Source organism: Mustela nigripes, chromosome 14, assembly GCF_022355385.1.
Source record: "Mustela nigripes isolate SB6536 chromosome 14, MUSNIG.SB6536, whole genome shotgun sequence".
Lineage (NCBI taxonomy): Eukaryota > Metazoa > Chordata > Mammalia > Carnivora > Mustelidae > Mustela > Mustela nigripes.
The window spans coordinates 53,941,695-53,967,851 of NC_081570.1; the positions used below are offsets into that span (position 1 = coordinate 53,941,695).

Below are 26,157 nucleotides of genomic sequence, written 5' to 3' on the forward strand. Positions count from 1 at the left end.
GGAATAATGTTGCTAATGTAAAAGTGTTATAAACTATAAAGTCAATTTGAAACTTCCAGGTTTTGTAGCTGATATTATCATATTAATGGTTTGTTTCAAGGTAAGATGGGAATAATCATGCTCCATTCTCTTTCTATGCCTAAATACAGCTTGAGGTGCTTGACAGAATGCATGGATTAGCTATTTGAGAATTCTGGAAAGTAAATGTTAGTGGGAAGATTGGGGAAGAAGTCTCCATGGTTAGAAAAGAAACAGTCTAAATTGAAAATGGGCAAGAATCTTAAACAGACACTTTACAAAGAGGCTGTCCTAATGGCAAATCAGCATATGGAAACATGGTCAACATTAGCCACTAGGGAACTGTAAACTACAATCAGTATGAGGTATATACTACGCATTTATTAGAATGGCTAAAATACCGAAAAGACAAAGTGCTAGCAAGTCCACGGGGCTGCTGGGAACCTTCGAGTTGCTGATGGAAATGCAAAATGATGCCTCCGTTCTGGAAAACAACTTGATTTTTTGTTATAAAGAAGAATATACACTTAGCCTGTGACCCAGAAATCCCACTATTTGGCATTTGCCATAGAGGAATGACAACATATATTTACACAAAAATGTGCACATGGTATTTATCACAGCTCTATTCAAAATTGCCCCATACTAGAAATAGCCCAAATGTCCCTTCAGTGGTGAATGGATTAAAAAAAAAAAAAAAAAACCTGGGTTCATCTATACAACAGAAAACTATGTGGCGGTAAAAGAATGAGCTATTAATAAATGTAACATTGTCTAAATGTCAGACATTGTACTGAGTGAAAGAAGTTGGTCTTGAAAGGTTAAGTACCATGTGATCCCCTATTTATGACATTACTGAAAACATTAAATTACAGTGGTGGAGAATAGATTAGGGATTCCCAGAAATCAGGAGTGTAAAGAAGGTATAACTATAAAGGTATAGGTCAAGAGAATTTTGGGGTTAACAGAACTGTTTGATATCCTGATTATAATAAAGGTTATATGAATCCAGATGTGTTAAATTTCATGGAACAGTGAACCAAAAAAGGTCAATCTTATTGTATGATAAATTTAAAAATAAAACAAGAAAGATGAAAAGTAACCAAGGGAGCTTTATAAAAATATACATTCTATTTAAATGTCTTTGCTACAAAGTTTAGCATGCTTACATATAAAATATCCCCACTCTTGGATTTTACATATGCTAATATTGCAGTGTTTAATTGGTATAAAATACTTATATGAAATTAAAGTTACTTCTTTTTTTTTTTTAAGATTTTATTTATTTATGATAGAGATAGCAAGAGAGAGAATATAAGCACCGGGGAGTTGGAGAGGGAGCAAGCAGGCTCCCCACTGAGCAGGGAGGTTGAGGTGGGGCTTGATCCCTGGATGCTGGGATCCTGGGATCATGACCTGAGCTGAAGGCAGATGCTTAAAAGCTGAACCACTCAGACACCCCAAATTTAAGTTACTTCTTAATAGTAGAATTTCATACATAATCTTAATAGGTAAAATTTTGCTTTCTTTATTACAAATCAAAAAGCCATCATCATTAATGTTACTGAATTTAAAAAAACTTTTAATGCAAATAGACTTTAACAGAATGTGTTGTAAATACACAAATGCTGAAATTCCGTGAGCCAATCATGATCAAATCCACCATTTTGGGAAACATTTTCCATATTCATGTGTGTTCTGTACCATTTGTAGACTCATTTAATTTAGGAAGACTCAAACTAATTTAGGAAAATATTGTTTTTGTAAAATACTTGCAAATACATACTCAAACACAAATGGATCCCTGAGTATTAGTCTCTTTTTTAAGAGCAGCAGAGTGAATTTGACTTAGTTTTCATGTGTGCTATATTCTTTTTATGATCTCTGTAGTATCATAGTTAATTGGTCTTATACAGATAATTGTTTACATTTAAAAATTTGAACTATAGTTTAATACCATACCATTTTTCTTTACATATTTCACAGAAGACCACTGACAGAGTAGAAATAATAGAGAGATACAAGCTCATTTAGAGAAAGAGGTTTTCCCAATGTGCCTTTGTTTTTAACATATATGTTCCTAATATCCTATTCATTTGAAATCACCCTTTTAAGAAATTTGCTGACAGGTTAGTATTATCTTTGGGAACTGGAATATCTTCTTGAAATGCAGATTTAAAAACACCTACCCTGGGAACAGTTTCTCTCCTTGCATTTAGGTATCTGACTCATCTTTGCTAATATATTTTGATGTTAACAATGACCTAGGAAACAAAGAGAGGAGCTTCCTTAGTATTTTTGCCTATGCAGTCTGCCTTCAGAGGATATGCTTTGAGAGAGAAGCACCTAATTACTCTGCCAAAACCAGAAAATACCATGAGGAGAGCGCCTCACCAGTCTGTCCTATCTGTATACCACCTAATGAAGGGAGATCGTGATACATGGACATTCCGCTTTAGCCCTGCAGTAGGAATGTGAATGATAATAGTAATCATAGTAATTTTTATTTGTTTATTTATTTTTAAGAATGAGGATATGCTAGTTAAAATGGGAAACATAACCAAACCGCTAGGATTTAAGAAGCTTATTTTGGAAACATTTGTAAGCTCAAGTACAAGAAGTTAGGATATTGGCTGGACTGGCTATCAAGACAGTGAGAACAATATGTGGCATGATTTGGGCACTGTATTCATTTTCTATTCCTGTTTTCAATCCACAAATATTAATCAATCAGAGCAATGTCAGGCTGTGGGGATAAAGACATGAGTGAAATAGTTTATGTCTTTGGAGAGCTCATAGGTTACTCTGGGAGACAAACAAAAATACGTAGTGTGATATCCTCCGAAACATTCTGCAGATGAATCCGGTTCTTTGGGTTTAGCCTTAATGGATAAGACGGTATTCTTGGCAAAGAAAGTAGAGAAGTAACATGTTTAGGCAGTGAAACTACATAAAATAATGTGCAGAATTGTGGAAGGGTTATGGGTTAATGCCACTATCACTCTTGCTGTCCTTTGAGAGAGGTCATGTATCCCATTTTGGCCAACCTACCCCCCACCAATCATATTCTGTACTGAGGAGATCATTCATTTATTCATCCAAAAAATATTTATTTGAATATCTACTGTGTGGTCAATACTGTCCTGGGTATTGGGATTATACTGGTGAACAAAACAAAGTTCTTGCTCTCAAGCAATATAGCTTCCCTCCCTGGGATTCAGCGGACTTTGGAGATGGTACGAGTTAAAACTGATCCTTCTGGAGCACGAATTTTGTAATAGTGAGTAATTAAGTAGTGTCATATGGATGAAAGTGAAGCATTCATATTATTTTATAAAGATAACATGCTAGATGACTTCAGAGTCAAGGACATATAGTACTTGAGAAAATATACTTTTGGTGACATGACCAGACCACCCTGGGAGCATGCATTCCCTCTTTTGTCCCATTAGGTTCCTTTGTTACAAAAACTGTAGTGTAGGGTCAACTCCTTAAAAAGATACAATTTTGTATCTTGATGATCTCATCTGAAAATGACCAAATAATGGGCATTCATTCTACAAATATTTATTGAGTATCGACTCTGTGCCAGACTCGGTTCCATATTCTAGAAATAAACAAGACTCAGCCCAGCCCTCAAGAACCCTCAGAGGTTGATACTATCGGGAAGTCCAACAAAGATTTCAATACCACTTGTCAGATAGTTTATAATGAGTATAAACGGAAATAACTTGTTGAAATGCTTACAACAAAGTTGAGCACCCAGTGGATATGTAATCAATAAAAGCTCCTCTTTTGTAATCCTTAATTCTAAAAAGAGTGGTCAGTTAAGGTTCTGCTCCAAGATGTCTAGACAACTATTTCCATTCAGCTGAATGTTGTCTCTTCCAAAGTCATGTTAGAATAACTCCAGCTCTATTTCTTCAAATAAAGAAATTTCTGAAATAGAGAAATTGGGAGAAGTTGCCATCTGTGGTGAGTGGGGCATTCTGTTAAAAGAAGCTACCAGTGTTTCCTGGTGTTCTGTATATTCACTTCTTACCTTGTCTGACTGAAAGAAGAGCTTGTCTGTATTTAATTGAGTAGAGCCTAATGGCTGTGCTCAGATGGTATGTTGTTTTAGAAAAAGAGCACGGGTCAGTGACATAAAGATATAATCCACAATGGTTTAACTCGGTTAATATTGATAGTCTTAAATCTATTCCTCTTCAGAAAGAAGATTCTGAGTAAATTCTGTCTTCTCAAATATCCAGATTTGTATTTTTAGTAAATGTGAGCCATGCTATTTCATGTTCAACACTGTTATGCATAATATTGCATAGAATCTGTGGTTTTATGCCTTTAAAATACTTCAGTTTTATAATAGCAGTTAGTTAAAAATTGGTCACTCAGTTCAGAGAAAATTTATTCCAGGTAAACTTATAAAGTCTGAAAGATAATGAATATGGAAAGAGTATAATTGATTTCATTTAAAATAATTTGATTACAAAACCATAAGCCTTAAAATGCATTTAAACAATGTTCTAATACTTGCACTCTAAGTTTATCATTTTGTTTGGTTGTAATTAATTTACTTTCCATTTCAGTTTAATGAAAAGTCAGAATGTTTTTAAGTTGTCTCTCATATTAATAAATAATACATTATTGATTGTTTTTAACCATATAACTCTATTCACATCCTTTAATGATATTTTGTTATGAAAAATTCTTGATCCTTATTGCTTTCACAGGATGTGGATACCAGGAATTTCATTATTTAAAATTGAGACACAGCTATAATTGGAATTCTCAAGTAATTCCCAAGGGCAACTATCTGCGCACTAATAAATTGACTCAGAATTACTCATCTCTCCTTTTGAGGTGCCAAGGACTAAGCATGGCGTATAGATAGGAACGTTTTTACTTTGGCTCCTTCCTACGCTCTCAGAAGGGCACGTAAACTCTGTTTGCTTTCTTCTGGGCTTTTTCTTCAGTTCTCCTGGCTTTCTCTCTCCGAACAGTGTATTCTTTGCTGAAATATAACAGGGTATTATCTGCCTTTACTTTGCTTTTGTGTACTTTTTCTTAGATACCATCTCTTGTTTCCTACTTTCTGGATTCCTTTTTGACTTCAGTGTTTAACAGGGTATTGAGTTTCTATTTGGCATGTTGGCTCTGGAAACAAACTTTAATGCATTTACCTGTGGACATGCATTTCCTTTCTTCAGAGGTAACTAATTCAGGCTTTAAAATAGTCTGATTATCTTTTAAGTTTTGCATCTCAATTAACTGTCTTTGGTATTCCTTAATATTATCAAAACTAGGTAGAGTTAACAAGATTTTATTTTTGAGAATTTTATTTCTTAAGATGTCTCTCAAAATTTCTTTAACTGGGACATTGGCTTGTCATAGTGGGCAAATGAAAAGAGTAATGTGAAATGTCACATAATGTCACATAAATTGCCCAAAAGAATCAGAAGTAATTATAATTACATCATTATGCTGCTTCAGGTAAGTGAATGCTCTGGCAGTATTTCCTTATCTGAACCCTGGTTTACGTACGGCTAAATCTAGGTTATGAAATTTGCCATCATTTGGGAGAAAAACAATCCCTGAAATGCTTCCTATATTTTGGCAGCCTTAAAAAGTGAATCTGAGAAAGACCTTGGTAACTTCAAATTGTCTTTATTTTTTTTTTTTAAGTAAATGAGTCACTGAATATTGGTAGGATCATATATTCTCATGTCTCAGTTTTAAATCACATGATTGTCAGAGGAAAGTCCTAGCTTTGTTTTTGTCATGCAGTAAATAATAGGTACCAGCAATATGTCCTGCCATGATATTACTAACAATCCATTCTCAAGTAGGGCAGTTAAAATATATTTAAATATATACGGAAGATGTGCCAGGGCCTAGCTGGACAAACTGACTTTTTTGGCTTCTCAGTTTCATATAATGAAAGAGTGCTCTCTTGGGAATTAGAAAGCCTGTGGACTTTATCTTCTTTATCTTTAACTCTAGCTCTAACATCAACTACAAATATGACATGGGACACATTACTCAAGTTCTCTAGGACTATCTGTCTTTGAAATGAGGAGCTGTATAAGGTGATTACTGGGATTTGTTACAACTGTGAAATTTCCTGACTTGACTTCTGTCACGAAATATTCCGAGTGTATGATTGCAGTATTGGTATCTTTCCAAGATAGTACCTGTACGCTAGGAGTTTATATCCCTTCTGTTAGCATTGACCAAATTCCCCCAAAGGCTGGTGTGGGGTTTCTCTTTTTCCAGGTCATCGTCTGCTCTTATTTGGTCCTTCAGATATTCAGCCAGAGTACATGACATATGGGAATGACTTTTATAAAGGTGGAAGTCCTCACACCTTAGAGGAGAATTAATGTCTTCCTATTCCCTGAAGTTTTCCTGTGAATCATTTCTTAACTGCCTCTCGCGGACTAGCCGGAATTGCGCTTTGTCAAATTTTTGTGAGATCAGGCTGGCCCTGGTGGCAATCATTGCTGGAGCAGGCTTTCTACATCCGTACACTTTGAGCAGCACCATATTCCTTTCCCTTCCACGTGCCTTTTGTAGTATAGGAGCTGGACTCCAGTCTATTTCTAAATGAAATTTCAGGTTATAATGATTTGCTTTGGAACTTGAGACATTTTTTTGATTCCCCTGCCTATACGTCTCATTTGCAAGCCCTTGTGAACAAAGTACACACACAAACTCACAGATGTAAACTGTCTTGCACACCTACCCGAGTACGTGAGCAGGCATGTGGCTTTGTCCGTGCGCGCATGTGCACACTTACACACATGTGTGCGCACAGCGCTTGCCTTTGGACTCTGCACTTTCCCGGGCAGTGTTTTTCCTGGGCAGCGTTTTTCCTGGTTGTTACCTCCATTTCTGTTCTGCAGAGCTTTGGGTTTCAGAAGTGACTTTGCATCTAACTAACAGAGTGGCTGCTGTGGGCAACCCTTTAACAATGAGCTTAAACAGAAGAATGAGGGTAATGTTTATTGGAATAAAGATTAGCTTTTAAATTCCTCAGGGAAATGAACCAAATCCAGTGTTTTCCTGTTAGCTGACTTTTTTTTATTTTTTTTTGTAAATGTTGATGCTGTTTTGGATCTTCTGGAGAGGGGAGGGAAAAGAAAAACTTCAGCAAATCAGCTTTTTCATTCAGAAAATGGAATATGGGGGGTTGTTTTAGCTAGGCTTTTTGATAGTCCCTGATTTAATGTTTTCACTGTGAAGAGCACAGTAGCTTTACAAATTTTGTGAAAATCTGAGCAATGAAGAGTGTTGTTGAGGGGAAACCAGAGTGCAATTATTTAAATAATCCTAGGCCAATAAGCATTTGGTAGGTGGAGTCACTGTTGTGTGCATTACAGGGCAAGATAATTCTGAATGAAGACTTTAAACATCACACATGCTGGAAGGGCTCTAGTTCTGCTTTTTGTGTGAACAAAACAGGTGACTAGGTGCCTAGGTTTTGGTGACTATCCATTAGTGAATGCAGCTTGCTTGATAAGATTTTAAAAAAATACATGCAAAGGATTTATCAGAAGCCCTTATGAATATTTCATGAGTTGGTATATTCAGCTGAATGAATTCAGTGAGTGTCAGTGTGTAGCTTGCAGACGAACCTCATCCACAAGGAGGCTACTGACATAGGAAGCACTTTGGCGCATTTTCAGAGGCAAAGCCAGGCTGATAAAGCTCCTTGTGACAGCCTGACTTGCCATTCTTCTAGTATGCTGCTCTTGCTCTAAGCAGCTCACGCACGGGAGCCGCGGCTTCTGAAATTAAACTGGAAAACAGTTTGCAGACTCATCAGCCTCCTAACCTGCAGCTGTGTCTCTGCTATGTTTGAGGTTTTTGTTTTGGGTGGTGAAAGCCAGCGCTCTGTATAAGACATGACAGCCAAAGAGTCTTCAAAAGAACTTACTGCTTCTGAATCTGAGGTTTACATCAAGACTTTCAAGGAGCAAATGCACTTAGAACTCGAGCTTCCGAGACTACCGGGAAACAGACCTACATCTCCTAAAATTTCTCCACGCAGTTCACCGAGGAACTCACCATGCTTTTTCAGAAAGTTGCTGGTGAATAAAAGCATCCGGCAACGTCGGCGCTTCACTGTGGCTCATACATGGTAAGATGGGACTTGGAGGTGTCTGCAGTGCTTTTCATTAGTGGCTGTGGTTTAGAAATGTAGAAAACAGAACATTTGAATTTCGTTCCTAATGCATACCACGAGTGTGAAATGAATGGAGAATGAGTCCGCTGGAGAAGACACAGTGTACTGTGTATTCAGTTATCATTGTGCTGCCAAGCTGTTTCCAGATAAAATAAGCCTTTAACTGTGGGGAGTCTTTAAGATTACTGCTTATAAAAAATACCTAGCTGATTCCAGGTAAATTAAATACCGAAGGAGTTATAAACATTCAGGTTTTTGTTGAATCTTTGTTGAGGTGAGAGCTGACTTTTTTGGGGGCTTTGTTTGGTGGCTGTTGTTGACATTTTTCAGTAGTGTATTTTTGGTATGAGAATTAGTATTTTAAGCTTAGTTCTAGTTTATTTATTAAGATTATGTTTAAAGTCAAACTTCATTGTTGCATTGCCATGTTTGTAGTGTAGAGACTAGTGGGTTTTTGATCTATTGACTTTACTTAGGGAAAGGGAGAACAAAGTTCCCACTTCTGAAATGGCATGGTTATTTAGTCTGATTTGGTTTCAAATTGCTATTTTCTTTAAGAGCCTCTTGTGAAAAAAAAAAAAAAAAGAACTTCAGATTGATTGGCAATAATAAATAAATTCCCCCATTTACTTCGGAATAGCAAGTAAATACATTCAAGAACTTTCTATAAAAATTGCACTGAATCTGCCACCTTTAACATGTATGTTACATACAAGGGGGGAGCTTCCTTAAATCAGTATGATAATGAAGTGTAAGAAAAAGCCCACTAGAAAGTAAATAAACTTTCATCATCAGTGCTAGGGCATTTCAGATTTCTCTGAAGGATATATTTTCTTTCAGATAAAGATACCCTTCAAAACTGGGTATCTGTATAGTTTTTATTTAATAAGGACCATTGCAATAAAGGGAGCAGGTAAGTACTTCTGACAGATAATTTTTTTTTTTCTGACAGACAATTCTAACAGTGATTTTTATCACTGCATGTTAGGTGGCCAGCCAGCATTATAAACCGAGGATGTCTGGGTTTGCAGATTAATATTTACTTGCATTCTGCTTTCCACTCCTCCAAAATGTTTGTCTCATACATTGCACAGTGCTTTGGCAAATTCAACTTACTCCTAGTAATATATAGCTTGCCTTTGATGGGTACCACGTGTTTAGCTTAAAGCATACTTTACCTAGCTAAAAATGATACAGTTATTTTTGTTTTCTGAAAATGGACTACTGCTCATACAGTTGCTTCATTGGAGAATTTTTTTGGTCATCTTTTTAATGAATTAAATCTTAATTCTAGTCTCATACATAGAATGCACATGATTAGTTTTTTAAAGCCTACCAATGGCAGCATAGGTATATAGAGATTTATATATAAGTATGTACTGAAGAACTCCTTTCTCTTGTGGTTTACTCCACCCCTAATGTGAGTATTTTCATATAGTTTGCTAAGTAGTATAACTGAATAGGAGAAGGGATGTGGGTATAATTCATTCTCATAAAAAGAACAAAGATGGAAAATGTACAATTAACTAACAGACTTACATGTTTTATTGCTTGTATTAATATCAACCATTATTTTGACCAGAAGGACATTTAATTTTAATAAGCTAATTTTCAGATAATGGTAAATCTTCCTAAAATTTTGGTAATATTTTCCTTATTATAGAGTTTCTGAATATAATAATGTAACCTTTCTTTTACTGAGAATAGATTTTTGATGTGCTAAGAACATGAGCTATAAATACTGGATTTTTTTCTTTTCAAAAGAACCCAAATTTTAAAGTGATGAAAGAGCCAGTTTCACTCATGTATTATATAAATTTTCTTGCAGCAAGTTACAAAAAGAACAATTAAATGACATCTAAGTTAATTTATGCTATTGGAATGATCCTCTAGCCGAGTTAAAACAAAAATTACTGCAAATTGTCAGAAACTACCCCCCCCTTTTAAAACACATGACTTGGTTATAATGTACCATAATATAGGTTTAAAGAATCCATTAGTCATCAAACTAATAAAATTAGTTATGGCCATGATTCATTTTCACTTTTTTCCCCCCCTCTCAACTCATATACTCCCCTTCTCATCATGCTTAGTAAAGCTGTATCAGTTTGTTTCCAAGTCCTGATTAAGTTCATAGTCACATTTATTTCTGTTGTTTTATTTCGCTATATGTTTAGTATTTTTCAAATTTATTTTTGTGAAACACTTCATGAAAATTTCTTTTTAGAAAATATACACATATCTTACGTATTTGAATGACTTTTTTCTTATCTAAAACATTGGTTTTTTTTTTAGCATCATATGTAATAGTTACATGAGTAAATAGGAGTGTAAGTACGTTATTTTTGCTTCTTTGTCATGATGAAATGTAACCATCCTTTCACGATCAATGATTGGTATTTTCCAAACCATGCATTTAAGTTAGAAATTCCAAGATATGCACTTAGAAGTCTCTAAAAACATGTTATTACTTTACAGTAGACAGTAGGCTTCTTTTAAGAAGACTGGATTGTTTTGATTCCAGCATTGAAATTAAAGTAATTTTCATGATGAAACTAAGCAAGCAGAAGATGCAGTTTATGTCCAAACCCACTGAACAATTTTTTTTTTATCTTTAGTTATTTGTAGATTTCATATTTTGGTCAGAAGAACGTGTCGTTCTGGTTTTGAAAACCCAAGTTATGAAGTGTGGGCTAATGGAAGAAGATTGAAGAAGGACTTGTGAAATATTGACTCTGGGATTATTTTTAAAATATCTGAAAACAGAAGTAGATATCCAGTGGGTTGTCACTAATCAGACTATTTAAACAATCCTGAATCTGGAAGGAATTTGGGTGATTATCTCATTGCTTCCTTTTACCCTTGGGCAGACCACAATTACTCCATCTTTGACATATGAAAATCTGCCCTATTTATTATGACTCTGGAGAAAATAGTTCTATAATCTCTTTTGGTACACAGTCTCACTACTTCATAGTCCAGGTATTAGAAAATGCTTCTGGATGGTCATCAGTCTGTATATAACAATATTTAAAATCTGATTTTTGCTCCTCAGTAAAATACTAAGGAAAAGCTTATAAGAACCTGCATAAGGGGTGCCTGGGTGGCTCAGTTGGTTAAGTGCCTGCCTTTGGCTCAAGTCATGATACCAGTGTCCTGAGATCGAGCCCTGTCTGCTCAGCGGGGAGGCTGCTTCTCCTTCTCCCTCTGCCTGCTGTTCCCCCTGTTTGTGCTCTCTTTCTCTCTCCATGTCAAATAAATAAATAAAATCTTTAAGAAAAAAAAGACTTGCATGAATCCAAAGATCAGGGTTAACTGGTCCCATAGGAACTATTTTTTTTATATCCTCAACATACAGAATTGAGCATTGCTATGAGCAAGAAGAAATTCTGATTCTACCTATATGCTTTCCAACACTTACTGTATTTTAAATTAGTTGCTAGAATACTCTTGTGTATTATCTCATTTAAGATTCATTTGGAGTATAAGAGTACTCTAAATTCATGTTCTTTGCAAGATTAGATGTTGTAGATATTTTTAAAATATTCTCAATTGCTTTAGCTTCTTCCATGCACATCTACTTTGTGACCCATTAATTTGACTCTGAATCACCATCCCAAATTTCCAAATTCTCCTTGCAGTTTTGATGTTTTTACTCTTTTTTTGGTCAGTAGTAGATGCCACACTCATTGTTAGATGATAAAAAAAAAAAAAAATATCGAGGGGCGCCTGGGTGGCTCAGTGGGCTAAAGCCTCTGACTTCGGCTCAGGTCATGATCTCAGGGTCCTGGGATGGAGCCCCGCATGCATCGATCTCTCTGCTCAGCAGGGAGCCTGCTTCCCTTCCTCTCTCTCTGCCTGCCTCTCTGCCTACTTGTGATCTCTTTCTGTCAAATAAATAAATAAAATCTTTAAAAATATATATCAATAAAAAACACATCTTACATTGCAAAGTGTCAGTGAAATGTTAGGGAGTTAGAAAATTAAGTCCTTAGGTCAGCAAATTATTTTTCCCTAACCTCAAAGGGTGACAGTTTCTGAGGCATAATCTTATTCTGCCTGACTCCTGTGGCCTGCTTTCTCCTGACTGGCACTTGCCACAGTGTCCAGCTTCTTCAACCTTCTTTCCTTTGCTGATGTTCTCACTACAGTCAGTGGTTCTCCTCCACCATCAACAGTGATGCTGTGAAGAAAGTTACTGATGATGGCCTTCCCTACTTTCTTGGCTCACTACCCACCTCCCCTAGCACTCCCCTCCTGAATAGTAAATGCATTCTGTCCATCTATCCGTGCTTGCCCATGGGAATGTCCCTGTCCAAGGAGCAATATTCCTTGGCTTGGAGTTAGTATTAGAAAGACTTGTATTTTTCTCCCTTTCCCCCCATTGAATTCTACCTATATCTTGGGACTCTTCCCTCATCTTAACAAAGGTTCATGAAATGTGTACTCTTGTGTCTAATGATTGATTGCAATTGTATTAAAGGACGTCATTCATGCTCTAAGGAGCTCCTGCCTGACAAGTCAATACTAGAATGGCTAGAGGAAGAGTAAAAACAAACCAGTAAATAACGCCAGGCTTTTGCCAAGTTTTAGGCACAATTTAGACAAGAAACATATGCAGTTTGGGCCGAGTTTCTTAGCTAAACCTGCTAAATCTGTGCCTTGTATTCTTCAGTTTCCTTGCAATATTTCCAAGCAACATTGGAAAATTTTTGAGAAATATGTGTGTCCTTACATATTTACTGATTGAATAGTTGATTGAACAAAGCATTTGTTGGAAGACTACTGTGCTCCAGGCCCTACTCTGGGTTTAGGAGATACAAAATGAGGAAGACATAGACTTGCCTTCAAAGAACTTCAAAGGACTCATATACTGCCTGGCAAGTAAACTTATGTGTTAATAATTAATCAATGTTGTGCAAATAATGCTTTTGAAGAGTGATGCCCCAGTGTATCATGAGAGTACAGAAGAATTAAAGACCACTAGAAAGTGAGTCAATGTGTTAGGAAAGATTTAGAGAAGAGGTGATGTTTTTGTGGGGTCTTGAAAAATGAGTAGGAGTTTTCTGGGAGAAGAGTGGGCAGGAAGGCCATTTTTTTTGGTCAGAGAAATAATAACAAGGAAATTCCATTAATTCATAACAATAATAAGAGCTCATGTTTATTTAGTACTTGCCGTGTATGTGACATTATTCTAAGTATATTTACTTAGGCCCATGAAAAGCCCATGAGTTATGAGTATATAGTGTGAGTACTTCCATTTTATAGGAAAAGAAGTGATGCACAGGGAGGACCCAGGGTTACACAGCAAATAAGGGGCTGAGCTGGGATTTGGCTCAGAGCATGGGGGAGAGTGAGCAAAGTTGGCTGGAGTCACCAGCATGAGGTGCAAGGTGGCCAAGATAGGAAGTGCCTGTAGACTGGAGTGATACTTTAGAGATTCCACTGTTAGGAACAGGACGTGGGGCTTTATTCCATCATCAGTGGGAAACCACCGCAAGGTCGTGAGAAGGGGATTGCCATAAGTAGCTTTGACTTTGGTAAGAGACTTGGCAGGCTTTGTGGAGAATGGATTGGTGGGTGAGGAGATTAGAAGGCAAGGGGAAAAAGAATGTATATTTGAGGGTAATGGCTTCTAAGTAGTGTGTCTATCCCATGACATTGAAAACTGTGCCGATGACATTCTTTGTGACTTAACAAATTACTGTTTATGGAAAACGGGAGGCAACTATGTAAATTTGGTATCCCCTTACATTTATCATCCCCTGCATTGCATGATGCCATGCAGGGTGCTAGCTGATGCACAGGGTCCCCAAATGCATCAGACAATCAGCAGAGGTGCTTGGGAGGATGGTGCGTCTGGGAAAACCCTATTGCTCGGTCCTAATTTGCTGGAGGTGCTTGTGTTGTGTTTCGCATCTGTCCTGGAGAGTTGTATATGTGTTTACAGAAATTATCTTCATTTATGGACTGAACTGAATGCCAGTAGAAATCTATGCCTCCTAGCCCGGTCTGTTGCTTTAATCAGAGCAAGCATTTTCTCAGTAATGCAAGTGTATAAATGGTGTTTTCCTTGTCTTTTAGTGTCCACAAGTCTTCAATATATTGAATTTTTAAAATACTTACTGTAAAAGGGGCTTCCTAGAGTAAGGATGACAACTCCCAAGATACATGCTGGAAGGTGGTCTGGGAAGCATGCCCACTGACCAGCTGCTAGAGTTTATCCCCCCTCGTGAAATCCCATTTGCTTTCCTTTCTCATTCTTCCCTCTTCTATGGTCTCCCAGTTCTTCTCCTTGAATGTTTATAGATGCCCTCTTCTCTAACATCACTGTAAAGACACCAGCAATATTATGCTTGAGTCATTTAAAGGACTCTCAGGAAAGAATCCCAAATGCTTACCAGGGTTTACCAGGCCCAGCATTATCCAGCTTCAGGCCACCTGTGTCCGCATCTGCTACTTTCCTGCTAGAGTAGCCTCCTTTCTGTTCTTCAACAAACCTCACATGTTTCCGCTCCTGGGCCTTTGCACTTGGTGTTCCTTCTGCCTGGAAGGCTAGTCCCTTAGATGGGGACATGGCCCACTCTCTAACTTCTATTCAGGCTTCCCTTAAAATGTCACTTGCTGGGGCGCCTGAGTGGCTCAGTGGGTTAAAGCCTCTGCCTTCGGCTCAGGTCATGATCCCAGGGTCCTAGGATCGAGCCCCGCATCGGGCTCTCTGCTTGCTGGGGAGTCTGCTTCCTCCTCTCTCTCTGCCTGCCTCTCCGCCTACTTGTGATCTCTGTGTGCCAGATAAATAAATAAAATCTTAAAAAAAAAAAAAAAAGTCACTTGCTACAGAAAGCTTCTCTGACCCTTCATCTGAAAAAAAGAAAAAAAGAAAAAAGGCACTCTTTTACCTCCCAGTCCCTTACTCTGCTTTATTTTTCTTATTGGCACTTACCACCACCTGAAAATACTTACCTGAAAAGACATGCTCATTTGTTATATATATATATTTTTCTTCCTCTGTTATCTGTCAACCTTTCTAAATTAGATGAGGGCAGGGATTTTGTCTTCTTTACCACATCCTACCCACCTACAAGCAAGGCTGGCGCTTCATAAATATTTGTAAAAAAGATAAAAGAAGGAATGGCTCTGATTGTTCTTCAAAGGTCTTTCCTTTGGCCTGATACGAGGGAAGAGAAAAGGAAGCTTAGTTAATACTCATTCTACAAATACTCCATCCATCTCTTACCGGCTGTGTTCCCTTTCTGCCAGTAGGTCCACTCCAGCTTGCTAAGTATTTTGTGGCCTAGGGTATTACAGATATGGGGCTAATTACAATATCTCGCTGGAGGCTGGGTGTTTTACATGGTAGCCTGTTTAATTAAGTCACTTTGTACAAATCCTACCACCTAGCCTATAATGCTATAAAGTAAATATTTGTCTGGAGCACTTTACAGTGATTTATTTGGTTATTCTTCATGAATCAAATAGCACAGTTGGTGCTTCAGCTCAGGAAGGCTCTACATATCTCTTATTAACTGGGTGGAAGTGTTGTACAAAGGAATCTATTTGCTATTCGGCCTTTAAAACGTTTGCATATTACATATCAAAATGTTTAGTTATCTATGTTTTCCCACTGATGCAACACCTAAAATATTAACAGTAGCAAGAGCTGTGGCTTTTTGAGTTTTTTGTAGGATTTCCCCACGGGGAATTTGGAAGTAAGAGCCCATGACTTGCAGAGTGAGGAAATTGTGAATTAATAACCCTTGTCCTTTAGAAAAGACAGCAGGAGTGAAATTTTTCACTTGGCACTGCCTCATTTTTTCTGTACTTGGAGGGTGAGACCTCTGTTACTCCCAGTAATTTGTCTGACACAGATGCGTTTCAGTCTCATTGTGTACTTTAAGTTAAAAGGGGGAAAAAAAGTAATTTGTTGACCGTCTCAGATTACTTCTTGCTAGAACTGAGGCATTTTCTCTTTGAGGGAGAATACGAATGACTGCTTCTCTAGACCTTTTGTGGGCGAGAACAGCTGTCACGTGGCATGCTCCTCCCACAGACCCACTTGTCCTCTCTTACCTATACCCCTCACGACTCAGGCTTACTGTGAATTACACAGATAGAAAATAAAGGGGGGAGGGGTGGTATGGCTTCAAGACAATGACTTTTTTTTTTTTGAAAACGACTTCTTTCAAATGGCATTTTCTAGAATATCTGTGTGCTGGAAACCATTTTGGGTATTCCTTGAAAAATAGGGTGCTCACGATCTTTATTCTGGTCCCAGGCGAAATAAGCAACATGGATGACTGGAGCCTTGGAAAACTTGGGAAGAGTCTCACAGAGATTCCATTATATCCAAGTACTTGAAAACCACCAGTTTAAGAGATTAATGAATGGAGACAGGAAAAATTTGTGTGTCTGTGCTTGGTAAAGTCATAGAGATTTGCAGACAATTTCTACCATTAAAATTATATGCATCTAAAATGTCCAGGAGGGCGCCTGGGTGGCTCATTCGTTAAGTGTCTGCCTCTGGCTCAGGTCATGATCCCAGGGTCCTGGGATGGAGGCCCACATCAGGTGGGAAGCCTGATTCCCCCTCTCCCACTCCCCCTGCTTGTGTCCCTAGCTCTCTTGTCTTTGTCAAATAAATAAAATCTTAAAAAAAAAAAAAAAAGTCCTGGAATGGCAGCAAGCCAAATGCATAAGGTGGAAATGTCTGGGTTGAGGAGAGGTCACTAGGAGTAAAGATTTTTAAAAAAAGATATTTTGTTTATTTCTTTATTTGAGAGAGAAAGAGCGAGCAGGGGAGGGACAAAGGGAAGAGAGAGGGAGTGGGAAAGAATCCCAAGCAGACTCCCCATTGAACATGGAGCCTGGCACGGGGCTTGATCCTAGGACCCTGAGATCATGACCTGAGCTGAAGTCAAGAGCCAGATGCTTAACTGACTGAGCCACCCAGGCGCCCCGGGAGTGAAGATTTAAAATTTCAGAAAGTTGAAAGGGTGGCACGATGAACACCCTTTACCTAGATTTACTAATTAGTAATATTTTTCTACATTTATTCTCTGTATCTCTCTCCACATCTAAAACAGTGTGTCCATTTTCTTTATTTTGAAGAGAGCACATTTAGATGGAGAGCAGTGGTTTGGGGATCAAAAAGAGACTCATGGAGCACTGGATGTGGTGCACAAAAATGAATTTTGGAACACTGAAAAAAAATTAAATTAAAAAATAAAATTTATAAAAACAAAAAAAGAGACTCATATTTATTTATTTATTTATTTAAGTTTTATTTATTTGATAGAGAGAGAGAGAGATCACAAGTAGGCAGAGAGGCAGGCAGAGAGAGAGAAGAGAGGAAATAGGCTCCCTGCTGGGCAGGGAGCCCCAACACGGGGCTCGATCCCAGAACCCTGGGATCATGACCTGAGCCGAAGGCAGAGGCTTTAACCCACTGAGCCACCCAGGCATTCCCCATATTTATTTTTAAAGTATGGAATTATATTTCCATTCTATCAGCATATTCTCATATCATGATTTGAATTTAATTCTTAATGGTATACTAGCACACTGACAAGTTATAAATAAGCTGTTTCCCCATTTTTTTTTAAAGATTTTATTTATTTATCAGAGAGAGAGAGGGAGAGAGAGCGAGCACAGGCAGACAGAATGGCAGGCAGAGGCAGAGGGAGAAGCAGGCTCCCTGCTGAGCAAGGAGCCCAATGTGGGACTCGATCCCAGGACGCTGGGATCATGACCTGAGCCGAAGGCAGCTGCTTAACCAACTGAGCCACCCAGGCGTCCCATGGGTCCCCATTTTTAAAGTCAACTATTGGAACAGTTACAATGGAGGGTTAGAGGTATCTCTAATAGTTTTTGACTTTTCCTAGTGATAAATTGTTGGTTTTAGGTGCTTGAAGCAGTTTCTAAGAGGATGGATGTCTATAGCACATAAATTTTCTTTCCCCAAGAGGACATATTATTTGTTTTTTTAAAACTATGAAACTTGTATCATTAGAATGGAACCTTATATAATGTCTTCATATACTAAACATGAGGTTCTATGATTGTATAATTTTGATGTTATTTGGAATTTTATTACTATTAATCTTCATTTTATGTTATATTATCTGGAGCCAAGAAAGCCAGTTGGTTTCATTATTTTCTCTTGACTTTGCTGTTAAGAGTTTAGATTAGTTAATTGTACAGTACCTCAGTTCCTTCATTTGCAAAACAGAAAATAGCCTTATGTTTAAATATTTTCAAGTGTTAATTTAAAGAACATAGCTATCTATCTGGTCTATTAGCTATTTATCTTCTAAGATAGTGTATTCAAGTACTTAACACAGTACTCCATGCACTATAAATCACATAATAGATGCTACTGTTTAATTAAATAACTTTCTAAATCTCTAAACATACACAGATATTCACGTTATTTTCAGCCTTGGTTGCTAAAGCAGAAATTATTTTTTGTTGTTTGAAAAGCATCACTAGTTATGGACTGTGCCAATTTGAGAGTGAAACTGCATGTGAATTTGCAAAGAAATAATTTTATAATATCCACAGTGTGACCATTCCATATACTGAAGAAACAAAATATCACTTATTTGTTATCATGTGATAATCACGTTCTAATGAACCGTGTGTAATTATATGGATATGCATATTAGAAGACCCAGTGTGAATAGCTTATGTCCTCTTAAGAAACTTAATGACCTTTTTTGGTTGGTATCACCAAGATATTTTGAAAAGTCATTTGTTATTGTCCACTGTGTGAAAGAGATAGAAAGAGAACCACACTGAAGTAATTCCACCCATTTGCACTAATCAGCTTGAAAGCAAATGCAAAAAAAAAAAAAAAAGGCATAAGATGATGCCTTGTTTATTTCAAGATCCCACATATAAAAAGCCAATATAGGATTAAGTGAACAAATGCTTTGGAAAAATTCCAGTGTCATCAAAAACTTATCTCAAAATGTCTCCTTATTATACTTTCTTTTCCTCCACAAATTAATAAGCTCAGACTGTTTATTACAGTGCAGAAGGTCTGAGAGTGCTTCTGTGGCTTACTTGGGCCACCATTACCTCAGCATTTTATATAGGAAACCTCTTTCACCATCAGGACTATTTGTCTCCGATGAAAGGTCACCAAACTCAGGGATCCAGCTCTCTCTTGCTAGTATCTTAGCTGCCCCACTCCTTCTTCCCAAGATTCTACCACTGAAATCCAAATGCATATTTTACCTTCTGGAGGTTAACTATGCCCTTTCTCTTCACCTATCAACTTTCTCTGCCAGGTCTGTGTTCAGTCAGGAACCAGAGTTGTGTCTCTAACATGCTCTTGTTTACCAAAACAACACAGGGACTGTGGGAAGCTGGGTGGTCTAGTGCAGAGCATAGCATTTGAATCCTAACTCCACCTTTTACCAGACACTACGTTTTAGGCAAACCATTTAACCTGGCTTATTTCCTCTTTCTGAACCTGAAAAATTAGAAAAATACTACTTGTATCTCAGATGGTCAACAGACACATGAAAGATGCTCAGTATCATTTGGCATCCTGGAAATACAGATCAAAGCTGTAATGAGATACCACCTCACACCAGTCAGAATGGCTAACATTAACATATCAGGAAACAAGAAATGTTGGCGAGGATGTGGAAAATGGGGAAACCCTCTTACACTGTTGGTGGGAGTGCAAGCTGGTACAGCCATTCTGAAGAACAGTATGGAGGTTTCTCAAAAGTTAAAAATAGAACTACCCTACAACCCAGTAATTGCCCTACTAGGTATTTATCCAAAGGATACAAACATAGTGATCCAAAAGGAGCACCTCCACCCCTATATTCATAGCAGCCATGTCCACAATAACCAAGCTATGGAAAGAGCCCAGATGTCCTTTGACAGATGTGTTAATAAAGATGTTATATATATATATAAAATCTCCATGTGTATGGTGTTTAAGGACTTTCGTTCTTTACAAAGACAACTGCAAACAATTTTGACCATAAAATGATCTGTGTTCTTTAAGATTTCAGTAACCTTCTTGAATTTGATACTTGTATCCCATTGTGTACACGCGCACACACACACACACACACACACACACACAAATTTGATACTTGTATCCCATTGTGTACACGCGCGCACACACACACACAGACACACACACACACACAGGACTAAACCATCAAAAATGAATTCTTACCGTTTGAAATGACGTTGATGGAACTAGAGGGTATTATGCTAAGCAAAATAAGTCAATCAGAGAAAGACAAATATCATGTGATTTCACTCATGTGAAATTTAAGAAATTATAACAGGACTGTAGGGGAAGGGAGGGAAAAATAAAATAAGATGAAATCAGAGAGGGAGACAAACCATGAGAGACTCTTTATTTTTTAATTTTTAAATATTTGACTTATTTGACAGAAAGAGAGAGAGAGAGAGCATGAGAGGAGAGAGGTCAGCAGGAGAAGCAGACTCCCTGCCAAGCAGGGAGTCTGGTGCGGGACTTGATCCTAGGACTCCAGGATCATGACCTGAGCCAGAGGCAGTCGCTTAACCAACCGAGCCACCCAGGCACCCACTGTGAGAGACTCTTAACTATAGGAAAAAAACCAAGGGTTGTTGGAGGGGAGGTGGTGGAGGCATGGGATAACCGGGTAGTGGGCATTAAGGAGGGCACAGCGTAATGAGCACTGGGTGGTGGATGCAACTGGTGAATTACTGAACTCTACCTCTGAAACTAATAATACACTATATATTAATTAATTGAATTTACATAAAATTAAATTGACAAAATGCTACTTTGTATCTCATTAGGTCCCTATGGAGATTAAATGAATGTGTGTCTAGTCCTTAGCACAATCCTAGCCAGTGACAGGTAATCAGCAGACATTAAGTCACTAAAGTATCCATAGTTTAGGGTTCCATACAAAAATACATAGCATATATATCATAATATAAATTAATTAAATATTTCACATGACATGGCTTAATTAAGTTTTTGCTAAGTGATTATTGCACATGTTCATTCTTTTTATATCATTTTGTTTCATAGGATACTTAGTTTCCTAGGATCGTACCTTATCTTAAAGCCCATATGAGCTATTCTTGCCACAGTAAGATAAAATTTAAAATGAAAGAGAAGTCACCATGTAATGGGGTTTAAGGACTTTCATTCTTTACAAAGACAACTGCAAACAACTTTGTCCGTAAAATGATCTGTATTCTTTAAGATTTCAGTAACCTTCTTGAATTGGATACTTGTATCTCATTGTGAAACTGGATGCCAGTGAAACACTATTTCTTTAAGTTCGTTTAAATATCTTTTTATTGAATTTTTTAAAAAAAGTTCTTTTCCAAAGATCAGAATGTCAGTGAATTTGTTTTCCCTAGTCAGTAGACTCTAACCTCCTAGTTATTTGTTTATATGAGAGAGTTTATTCATGAGAAGCAATGGTAAAAGAGCTTAGAATCTAGAGTCAAAAGAATCTAGACATACATCCTGGCGCCACTACTTACAAACTGTTGTTTTGTTTTGTTTCTGAATGGGGCAGAGGTAGTCCTTTAAGCTTTTGGAAGCTCAAGTTCCTCATCAGTAAAGTCGAAATAAAACAGCCTTTTCCCTATTCATAAATAACATTTATAAAATTAGTTAGAATTATTGAAAAACATAAAAAATTGGAACTGCTTTGCTGGAAGAAGAGCAAAGATAAAATTATGGGACAAAATAATGATAAACCATTGCTAAGGATTACAAAATAAAGTGACTGGCTTCGAAGGTGCAGGTGTATTGGGGTTGTATGTAAAGAACATCCTGTTAGTAAACATTATTAAATACCACACACATTGTTCCACAGATGTTTTGTTTCATACCAAAGAGACGAGTTTCTGCTCAGTGGGACCACTTTTGTGAGAGACTGTAATGGAGACGGGCTGGACTAAATGGTAACTTTGGATCTTATTTGCCTCCATGGGGCTTGACATCACTTTCGTGCTTCCTGCAGAAAGATAATAGAAAGCTCATATAACCAGTATTCAGGGCAGCGAAAGTTGTGTTTAATATTTATCCAGAAGACTTTCTAGCATTTAAATCAAATTGCTCTGGATTTCTTGGTCATTTCCAAGAATATTTAGGCATCAAAACAGAAATAAAAGTTATTGCTTTTCTTTTGACACAGACTTCCTTCTCACATTATCATTGATCAGGTTGATTCTGTCTCCTAGCAATTGAAAGGCAGTGAAAGGTATCTTTAAGACAGGTGTTTCTATTCAAGCGAATTTGTACATCCTTGGAAAGTCTGCTATCCAGATAAATTCAAAGCTTTGCAACAATGTAAAATAAAGTAAAATGATTTGGGGCTTCACAGGGATCATGCCAAGCTTCTGGTTCTGTCTAAACGAATAAAATAAGATTTTTGGGACCCTATCTGGTAGTTGTAGATTAAATTAAGCAACTACCTCATCTGAATAAAGATTTGTGGAGTCTAATATGAGGGAGCTATCTTTATAAACACAGTACTTGCCTGGGATTCAGAGGATTTCAGTTTTAATGCCAGCTGCATCCCAAAAGACCTGTGAGTACATATGTTGTATATTTGCTGCTGGTAGCTTTTTTTGTTAAGTGGAATTAATGATTACCTGTTCTTCCACCCAAACCTCATGCATTATGGTATGCATATTGAATTCAAGTGGCTGTAGAGTGCTTTGGTTTTTTGCAAAGTAACTTGGCAGAGACATTCAGAAGGAAAAAAAAGGCTTCTAAGAAGTTCTAGGCATAAAAGATTTTTAAAAATGTGACTTCCCTTTAAGATGCATTAATGAATTTTATATTTTATGTGAATGCTAAAAATGCATTTGCCAAGTACTAGGTACTCTGATAGTTTAGATGTTTATGTTTAGAGTTTCTTAAAACACTGTTGTATGTGTCAGTACTTTTTCAATGGCTAAAAACCAGATAGACATCACTGACTGAATTATTTCTGATGTGTGCCTGGCATTTTCATTTTTGTATGGATTCCAAACAACAAATGTTTATTGTTGGCAATACACATACAAGGCAAACATCATAACATTTCGCCATCAAGGAGCTTTAATCTAGCCAAGGAGAGTATACAGTTATTTGGCATGTGCAATAACTTTTTTTGATAGATATGTGATCAAAGAATACAAGTATACAATACAGAGTTCTCTCACTACTATTAAGTGGTGCCAACCTGATTATGAAACTAGAAGGTTTACAGAGCAGTGGTGCAGTTCCTCTTTCCAAATGTCTATGATCCTTGAATCTGCCCTGTTAGGATGACTGAGTTTTTTGAGCAATTAATCACTAGTGAGGAACTGGGAACTGGTGTACCAGGAAGTAGTCTGTGGGTGTGAACAAGCAGGAAGGGTGCTCCAAGAGAGAAAGATACAAGATAGCGGTGTTTAGAATTTTTTACACTAAAAACTATACTGCATGCATATTATATCATGTAATCCTTATCCTTATCTCCATTTACCAATGAGGAAACTGAGATTCAGAAGGATCCACTGCCTGATGCTAGCCAACCCAGCTACAAAGGAGTAAGCCAAGAAGTGCCCCCGTATGTCCTGATTTAGGGTTATACAATATTTATATGGACGTGTTCCATAGAGTCAGTGGCACTCTTCCACTCCACCTCCTTCTCAGCCTCCAACTCCAAACACGTATGGGAAAATCCTCAGGGTTCTCAGACTCTCATGTCTCCTTATTGAAAGCTTCCTCACAGGGACGACCTGACAGATTCATTCACACTTAAGCATAAGTGACTCTGGGGGTTTCCTGTGTTATTCCATTTTATGAAAATAAACATTAAGACAATTAATTTCTGCTTGTAGAATTTTGTGCATGGGGAGCAGAGGCAAAGGGAAGTATTTTGGGGGATGGACCTGCATTTCAGTCCCCTCGAGGCACAGACCCAGATGATGGGCTAAATGTCCCTGGCCTGCAGTTGTATTAGCAAACCTTTCATTTATTTAAATATACTGCCCACCTGTTCATGCCCATGTTTCCTGCCTGCCTTCCTATTTCTGTGGATCCATTCTCTGTACCTCATTGAAGCCAACCCTTCCACCATGTCCGACATTTTTTCTCCTTCACCCTCAAAGGGTTTGCTGTTGCACGACCTCTGTTCTGTCCTGCATCATCGATCTGCTGTCCTATTAGATTATATCTGTCATTCTGCAAATGAGCCATAGCTCTATTCATGATATCTGTATGCTGATGATTTCCAAATTTATATCTCTAACCAGACTTCTCTGAAGTCCAGAACTAGATCCCTATCCAAAGGCCAACTTTACTGCTAAATCCTCGAAATCTAAAACTGACATCACGATTTTCACCCCATCTTGACTCATGTTGCCATCCGTTCCCGATCTCACTAAAATGCAGTTCCATTTTTCTCATTACTTAGGCCAGGAACCTTGAAGTCTTCCATGACTCCTGCTTTTCTTAGTCATGTCACATTCCACTGCTTCAGCAAATCCCATCAGCTCTGCTTTCACGATGTATCCAGAATTTGACTCCTTCTCTTTACCACTTCTGCCACCCTTCTGATTATCTCGTACTGGGTTTGTTAAATTAACCTCTTAACTGATCTTCATGATTTCATCCTTACAACGTAGTCCCCATGCAGTTGCCATGGTGATTCTTTATACGTGAGAGCAGTTGTACCAGTTGTCTATTCAGAATCTTTCAAAGATGGGCTACTTTGTTACACAGACTGTGGAATAACTTGTTTGGACTATACCTGGGAGGCCCTATTGTTTCCGACCTGTTGTTTCTCAAACTCCGTTCCTTCCCCTCACACCATTCCAGTCATATTGGTCTCTTTGCTGGGCCTCAAACAGTAATATGCTGCATCCCATCAGGATCTGTGCCCTTTTTTGTTGTTAAAAAGAATTTCTCCTGGACATCTGCATGGCCCACTTTATTCTTTCAGGTCATTGCTTCAATTCATGTAATTAATTGGAGGCGACTTCACTGACCATTTATATAAAATAATACTCTCTATTTTGGCCTTCCTACTATTCTTAACCCTGCTGGAATTTCTGTATAGTTCTTATCCATACCTGATATATACATCTACATCTATATCTACATGTATATTCATGCCCATATCATAGCTTTCTATCTGTGTATCTATGTATTTATCTTGCTGAATATCCTAAACCTATAAAACAAATGAGCCCATGGTAAGCAGTTAATGCATATTTGTTGAATGAATGAATGAATGAATGGAACTGACTGGTTTAGTATCCCAATTTTTTAAGAAGACTTTATTTATTTATTTGACAGACAGATTACAAGTAGGCAGAGAGGCAGGCAGAGAGAGGGAGGAAGCAGGCTCCCTGCTCAGCAGAGAATCGCATGCGGGGCTCGATCCCAGGTCCCTGAGACCATGATCTGAGCTGAAGGCAGAGGCCTCACCCACTGAGCCACCCCGGTGCCCCTAAGAATCCCAGTTTTAAGCACTGAAGACTCCAAGTTAAATGGAAAAGAGAAACGTGAACAGATAATTTAAAATACAACGTGATAGATAAAAATAGTAAAAGTAAATATTTTAATCTCTACGCAAAAATAAATTTAAAAAATATTAAAATTTAACAATAGATTAATGTAAAAACCTTAGTTCACACTCCAATTGAATTATTCACTAGTTGTATGATCTTAGGAAAAGAACGCATAATCCGTTTTGTTCCTCCCATTGTATCCACTATGCCATCAAATTTATTTTATTTTTGTGAAGGTTAAGTCAGATAATATGATATCTAGTAAACATTAAGTAGAAATTATTTTTCTTTCCTTTCATATCCAGTACTTCACTTTATGCTCCCAGGTTAGTCTTCTATAATGTGTCTTAACATTCCATCATTTCTCAATGACTTCCTAAATTTCCACCTCATTGACTTTCTTCCATTTTCTTCCTATAAGA

General features: G+C 37.6%; 1 protein-coding gene across 6 annotated transcripts in view; it reads left to right on the top strand.

The window, feature by feature from the left end:
• Positions 1-26,157, top strand: part of PDE4B (phosphodiesterase 4B) — a 551,888-nt gene that overhangs the window by 171,168 nt on the left and 354,563 nt on the right. Inside the window, exon 1 of one of the 6 annotated variants that reach the window (XM_059375024.1) lies at positions 7,741-8,158. The exons of the other annotated variants lie outside the window; for them this stretch is intronic. Coding sequence (XP_059231007.1) covers positions 7,923-8,158 — 236 coding nt within the window. The 5' untranslated portion in view covers positions 7,741-7,922. Of the gene's footprint in view, positions 1-7,740; positions 8,159-26,157 lie in introns of those variants that run through there. 6 annotated transcript variants of the gene reach the window in all.